General features: G+C 41.0%; 1 protein-coding gene across 1 annotated transcript in view; it reads left to right on the forward strand.

Moving 5' to 3' along the window:
* Positions 1 to 7,500, forward strand: part of LOC139754970 (uncharacterized) — a 22,517-nt gene that overhangs the window by 8,919 nt on the left and 6,098 nt on the right. The window contains exons 2-5 of the mRNA XM_071672814.1: positions 1,478 to 1,560; positions 1,972 to 2,283; positions 2,934 to 3,208; positions 4,916 to 5,048. Of these exons, the coding sequence (XP_071528915.1) occupies positions 1,488 to 1,560; positions 1,972 to 2,283; positions 2,934 to 3,208; positions 4,916 to 5,048 (793 nt within the window). The 5' untranslated portion in view covers positions 1,478 to 1,487. The remainder of the gene's footprint in view (positions 1 to 1,477; positions 1,561 to 1,971; positions 2,284 to 2,933; positions 3,209 to 4,915; positions 5,049 to 7,500) is intronic.

Consider the following 7,500-nt stretch of genomic DNA (forward strand, 5'->3'; position numbering starts at 1 on the left):
GACGAGATCATATAAATGCAGTAAATAGCAAAATGATATCTTAGTGGCTAACGAGACCATAACTATGGAAAATATCTATGTGATATCTTAGTGACTGAAAAGATCACACAGTAAATAGCAATGTGATATTTCCTGCCGAGACCATGAAGGCAGTAAATAGCAAAATGATATCATAGTGGATGACGAGTTTATGAATGCAGTAAATAGCAAAATGATATCTTATTGGATGACGAGTTTATAAATGCAGTAAAAGGAATGTGTCATCGTAATGGCTGACGACTTTATAAGTGTAGTAAATAGCATTGTGATATCTTAGTGGTTAACGAGTTTATGAACTGACTAAATAGCGAAGTGACATCTTTGTGGCTGACGAGTTTATGAATGTAGTAAATATCGATGTGATGTCTTATGGGCTGAAGAGTTTATGAATGCTTTAAATGGCAAAGTGATATCTCAGTGGCTGACGAGTTTATAAATGTAGTAAATAGAAATATGATATCTCAGTGGCTGGCGACTTTATAAATGTAGTAAATAGCAATGTGATATCTTAGCGGCTGACGAATGTATAAATGCAGTAACTAGCAAAGTGATATCTTCGTGGCTGAAGTGTTTATAAATGCAGTAAATAGCAAAGTGATATCATAGTGACTGACGAGTTTATAAGTGTAGTAGATAGCAAAGTGACATCTTATTGGCTGAGGAGTTTGTGAATGCTGTAAATAGCAAAGTGATATCTTAGTGGCAGACGAGTTTATAAATGTAGTGAATAGCAAAGTGATAGCGGCTGACGTGTTTATAAATTTAGTAAATAGTAAAGTGATATCGTATTGCCTGAGGAGTTAATGAATGCTGTAAATAGCAAAGTGATATCTGAATGGCTGACATGTTTATAAATGTAGTAGATAGCAAAGTGATATCTTATTGCATGATGAGTTTATGAATGCTGCAAATAGCAAAGTGATATCTTATTGCCTGAGGAGTTTATGAATGCTGTAAATAGCAATGTGATAGCGGCTGAGGAGTTTAACAATGTAGTAAATAGTAATGTGATATCTTAGCGGCTGACGAGTTTATAAATGTAGTAAATAGCGATGTGATAGCGGCTGACGACTTTATAAATGCTGTAAATAGCAATGTGATATCTTATTGGCTGACGTGTTTATGAATATAGTAAATAGCAAAGTGATATCTTATTGCCTGACGACTTTATAAACGTAGTAAATAGCAATATGATATCTTAGTGGCTGACGAGTTTATACATGTAGTAAATAGCAATATGATATCTTAGTGGCTGACGAGTTTATACATGTAGTAAATAGCAACGTGATATCTTAGTGGATGACGACTTTATACATGTAGTAAATAGCAATGTGATATTGCCTGAGGAGTTTATGAATGCTGTAAATAGCAATGTGATATCTTAGTGGCTGACGAGTTTATACATGTAGTAAATAGCAATGTGATATCTTCCCCACAGTGTTGCCATCATGGTGAGGACTAGCGTGTTGATGGTGTCGTTGGCACTGCATCTGGCAACATGTGACCCATACCTGTTCAACGGTGAGATATCTTCCTTTTGGACATAGCGTCTTCCCCTCCCACCAGCTGTTTCCCTTTAAGCACAGCACAACAATCCATCCCCCAACACTTGTACTGTTACCTCTCTACCACCAATGTTTTTTTTGGGGGGGAAGCTGATATAATAAGCCTGTCATATATCCTTCAGAAATGCATGAATTGGGTTTTTTTTTCCTTTTTTGTGTGTAACCCAGTGACTATGGATATTTGGGTTCTGTTGTTCTCTCATAGAAGAAAACTGCCTGGTCCTGGGTGAGTTGATGTTCTACTGAATGAATAAGCATTGAGGACAAATGCTTTTGTAGTTTAGATGAAGGACTCTATGAGGGATCTCGATTAAACCTCACGTAAAAGAAAAAGAAAAAGAGAAGGGGTCTACTTTGATCGTTGCAGATTGCATCGTTGAGGACACTGGTAGGGAAGTGGAGATGACGACATTCGAGGACGAGGTGGCCTTTCGCCTGGCGAGCGTGGCGGAAAGCGACGTTTTCGTCACCATCACCCAAGGGAGCATCAGACATGTCTTAAGGATTAGGGACCTGGACCTCTATACATGGCAGGTGGTGCAGCTGATCCTGACCGGAGAATCGAAGCTTATGTACCAAAACAAGACCATCGGATCGGACAGTGGCGAGAGCATTAGGAAAGGAACGAGGAAGAGCATCAAGATTGAGAACGCTCATGTGCTGTGGCACTGTGAGGAAGGTGGGTCAAAACTACGAGAGGAGAAGAGGAAGGTGTGGCAGGTTTTGGGTTTCAAAACCCACAGTCTGGACGCTGAAGCAAGGCATGGCGCGCGCTTGCACACTCTCTCTCTCTCTCTCTCACCCACACACACACACACCACAGCACGAACGCGTAAAGATGACTATAGCTTCAGCTTCTCGTAACCTGGTTAACTCCAGAATTCTGGGACTTTGGCATAGAATCGCTTTTAGCCATGTGTGTGTTTTGCTGTTCATATGAGGTTTCACTTGCTCGTGACATCTGTGTAGCTCGGGGGAGTGTTCTTGTGTGGGGTCAAGATTTCTGTCAGTCGAGGGGTTGGGGATGGGGGGAAATAAACCTTGGGAAACTGACACACAATCTGTCATCCTTTGGTTGGAGCTGCTGATAGAGAGGGATAACGAAAACAGTAACCCACATGGTATTATACTCAAAACACTGCAGGTTAATTAGACAAAGTCCTATGCACCAGTTGCTTGGGGAAGAAGAAAAACAAAACAAAACGTTCCCTTTTTAGAAATTCATATGGTTTCAGAGAACGGTAAATCTTTCTGCTAATCTGGTGAAATGATTAGATGAAACAGGAGGCCCCATTTTCTTTGGACTCAGGAACCCCATTTTCTTTACAGGATGGCCGAACAGGGAGCTTGGGAAGGAAGACGATGCTAACAAGATCATTGCTCTGTCTGGACGGGACGAGGAGAACCTGATACTCAAGCCAACAGAAAACACAACAGTCTCCTTCTCGATCTCTGGCAAGCAGATGACCCTGTGCGAAGGCCAAGACCATGACCTGAAGGTGGTCAACGCGACGAGCTGGGAGTCCCAGTGCGTCGGAGACCTGAAACAGGACACGCGCTACCGACTCCGGCTTAGGTTCGACGACTTGAAGAGCACGGTTCAGGTACGTGCTAAAGGCTTGCGAAGGAGTAATAAGGTGGCCTAAGTGGAGGGATGGTGCTGAGGGGGTTTTTGCCCCATGGTGATGTAGATCCAGTCTCCAAGGCCTGTGTATCTGGATAGGCTGTCTAATCTGTCTACCCACCTGTCTGTTTTTGATCTCTCTCTCTCTCTCTCTCTCTCTCTCTCTCTCTCTCTCTCTCTCTCTCTCTCTCTCTCTCTCTCTCTCTCTCTCTCTCTTCATCATCATACACGTCTCAGAACAACACTGAAGCTCTATGCAACTTCTTCAGTTATATGCAATCCTGTATATATATATATATATATATATATATATATATATATATATATATATATATATATATATATATATATATATATATATATATGTATATAGTGCATATGAACACGCACTACCATATGTGAGTTTCTGATATCTTCCACAGCTTCGAAAGGACCCAGTGGTCTGTTGCTGTTTGAATTCCTTTCTTGTCCTATGTAATTGTATGAACACATCTAGGTATAGAGCTTATAACTTAGTTAAAAGGTATATTTTGAATATTTTTGACTGCTGACCTATTGTGTAGTCGGAGTTTTAACATTGTAAACTTTTAGATTTAGCAATGGGGGGAGATTGGTTAGCTGGGGTTGTGAGTTTGAATGGAGAGAACTTTGGAAGAAAAGAAGTGTTTTAGATATTGGAAAGTGGACATAGCAATGACCAGAACTAGTGAGAGATGAAACGGTTCATAGAGTCTCTTCGCTGGCAAACTTAATAGCCTTGATTTTATCCACAATTTTCCCCTCAATTTTCTCCCGTTACAGTCCCAACCTAAGACACCAGCTTCTACAGTTTCTCACTCGCATTCAGCCACCAGCACCGTGTCATCAGCAAATAACATCTGACTCACCTCCCAGGGCCCTCCCCCCCCCAAAGTCAAAAGACTGCATAACTGCTCCTCTCCTCAAGACCCTTGTATTCATCCTCCTCACCAACCTATGGTGACATCACACACCCTACCGAGAAACCACTCACCTTCCTCTCTTCCACCTCGCGCGCGTACACCTTGCTCTCTTGATCAGAACTAATCCTTGCTTCCAGCACCATTTCTCCCACATCATAGATTCGCAACATCTTCCACAGGGCATTTCTGTCAACCAGCTCACATGCTATCTCCAGATCCACAAATGCAACAAACTCCTCTTTTATACATCTTAAGTATTTTTCACATATGCTCCTCAGGGTTACAGGGATAGGCCTGAAGCCTACCCACTAAGGAAGAGAGAAGAGTTAGGAATGACTGAAAGGGAGCTTTTAAGTTTGTAACTCATCTTGATGATGTAGAACTTTTGAACAGCTCTTCAAAACGTGACGAAAGATATTAAAGATGAGACATGTGAGAGAGGATGTGTTAAAGTGCTTGTAGTGGCGACGTGGCTGATGAAGTGGCATAAACTGAATGAGTAATTAGCGAATGAGTACAGATGAGTAATTAGCGAATGAGTACAGCTGAGTAATTAGCGAATGAAGACAGCATACAGAAGTTTTAGAAAGTCATATGATAGTGGTGACTATGTGCATGGGATTGGGGAGGCCTTGTACGAGTGTAGAAAAATAGAAAATAACCTCCCTCCCTTTTGTGGTACAAAGAGATCATTCATAATAGGTGATTACACCCAATTGGCCCTGACTTCTAATTGCTCCCAACAGGTCTTCGATGGTAAGGCTACCCAGCTGGCCAGCTTCCAGTACACGGAGAAGAAGCTAAGGTTCTTGAGGATAAACCTGGAAGGCTCGTTGTACATTTTACAGTGCCTCGAGCCGTGCTGGGAGCCAAGCGATAGTGAGTACACTCAAAGGTGGAGGAAGGCCATGGTGTAGTGTGGTGGAGGGAGAGGTGAGTGAGAGGAGTGAGGGAGAGGCTCAATACAGCTTCCTCCTCCGTCATTTACAGCTGAAGGTCTAGGATTTACAACCTCTGGCATTTACAGCTGATGGTCTGGGATTTACAACCTCTGGCATTTACAGCTGGTGGTTTGGGATTTACAACCTCTGGCATTTACAGCTGAAGGTCTGGGATTTACAACCTCTGGCATTTACAGCTGTTGGTTTGGGAGTTACACACCTCTGGCATTTACAGCTGAAGGTCTGGGATTTACAACCTCTGGCATTTACAGCTGGTGGTCTGGGATTTACAACCTCTGGCATTTACAGCTGTTGGTTTGGGAGTTACAACCTCCGTCATTTACAGCTGAAGGTCTGGGATTTACAACCTCTGGCATTTACAGCTGGTGGTTTGGGATTTACAACCTCTGGCATTTACAGCTGGTGGTCTGGGATTTACAACCTCTGGCATTTGCAGCTGAAGGTTTGGGATTTACACACCTCTGGCATTTACAGCTGAAGGTATGGGATTTACAACCTCTGGCATTTACAGCTGGTGGTTTGGGATTTACAACCTCTGGCATTTACAGCTGAAGGTATGGGATTTACAACCTCTGGCATTTACAGTAGGGGTTTGGGATTTACAACCTCTGGCATTTACAGCTGGTGGTTTGGGAGTTACACACCTCTGTCATTTACAGATGAAGGTTTGGGATTTACAACCTCCGTCATTTACAGCTGAAGGTCTGGGATTTACACACCTCTGTCATTTACAGTAGGGGTTTGGGATTTACCATCTCTGCCATTTACAGTAGGGGTTTGGGAGTTACACACCTCTGTCATTTACAGCTGAAGCTCTGGGATTTACACCTCTGGCATTTACAGCTGCAGGGTTAACACATGGCCTTAGAATTAAAGTAAAAAAAAATTAGAATAAGTAAGAATTTACTTCAGAGCCTAATTCTGTGTACTGTTTACAAAAATACAAAGACATGATAGCAAAATCTATGTCTGTAAATAGAATTTTCATCTCTCGTAACCCACCAGCGTAACAAAGGGTCGCACGGCCGTCTTAACAAGGTTAAACTGCTGACATTTAGCGGTTTATATTACGAGGTTAAACTGCCGACATTTAGTGGTCTATATTACGAGGTTAAACTGCCGACATTTAGTGGTCTATATTACGAGGTTAAACTGCCGACATTTAGCGGTCTATATTACGAGGTTAAACTGCCGACATTTAGCTGTTTATATATCGGTTAAACTGCCAACATTTAGCATTTTATATTACGAGGTTAAACTGCCGACATTTGGCATTATATATTGCAAGGCTAAACCGACCACGTTTAGCATTTTAATACTACGAGTCTAAACTGTCGACATTTAGTGGTTTATATTACGAGGTTAAACTGCCGACATTTAGCAATATATTTTAGAAAGTTAAACAGCCGACATTTAGCGGTTTATAGAACGAGGTTAAACTGCCGACATTTAGCGGTTTATATAACGAGGTTAAACTGCCGACATTTAGCAGTTTATATAACGAGGTTAAACTGCCGACATTTAGCAATATATTTTAGAACGTTAAACAGCCGACATTTAGCGGTTTATAGAACGAGGTTAAACTGCCAACATTTAGCGGTTTAGATAACGAGGTTAAACTGCCGACATTTAGCGGTTTATATTACGAGGTTAAACTGCCGACATTTAGCGGTTTATATTACGATGCTAAACTGGCGACATTTAGCATTATATATTTCGAGGTTAAACTGCCGACAGTTATCAGTAAATAAAGCTGCTAAAAAGCTTTTCTTTTGTCGATTCTCTTTTTAATGTAATCTTTTGATTCATTCGTGAGTATTGCCTGAACCACGAACCTACGATTCTCTTTTTAATGGAATCTTTTGATTCATTCGTGAATATTGCCTGAACCACGAACCTATGATTATCTTTTTAATGGAATCTTTTGATTCATTCGTGAATATTGTCTGAACCACGAACCTACGATTCTCTTAATGGAATCTTTTGATTCATTCGTGAATATTGCCTGAACCACGAACCTATGATTCTACTTTTAATGTAATCTTTTAAATCATTCGCCATTTGGTAAACGAGTTTACCAAATGGCGTCCTGGCAACGTTTCTTCGTTGTATATCAACTGACTGTTATATTTCTCTCTTGTGTCTCCCCTGATGATGTGATTATTACACGAAAGTGCACTTGGGAACTTATCATGTTTCATTTTACCCCCGTGAACTCATAGGAATATCTTGATCACGCGCAAAATTGTAATCCTTTCCAATGTATATATATATATATATATATATATATATATATATATATATATTGTTCATCTAGAGGTCTGTTAAGAATAGAGAACACCTTGTTCTTAGCCAAGATCTTCGACATA

Source organism: Panulirus ornatus, chromosome 18 (genome assembly GCF_036320965.1).
Source record: "Panulirus ornatus isolate Po-2019 chromosome 18, ASM3632096v1, whole genome shotgun sequence".
Taxonomy (NCBI): Eukaryota; Metazoa; Arthropoda; class Malacostraca; order Decapoda; family Palinuridae; genus Panulirus; species Panulirus ornatus.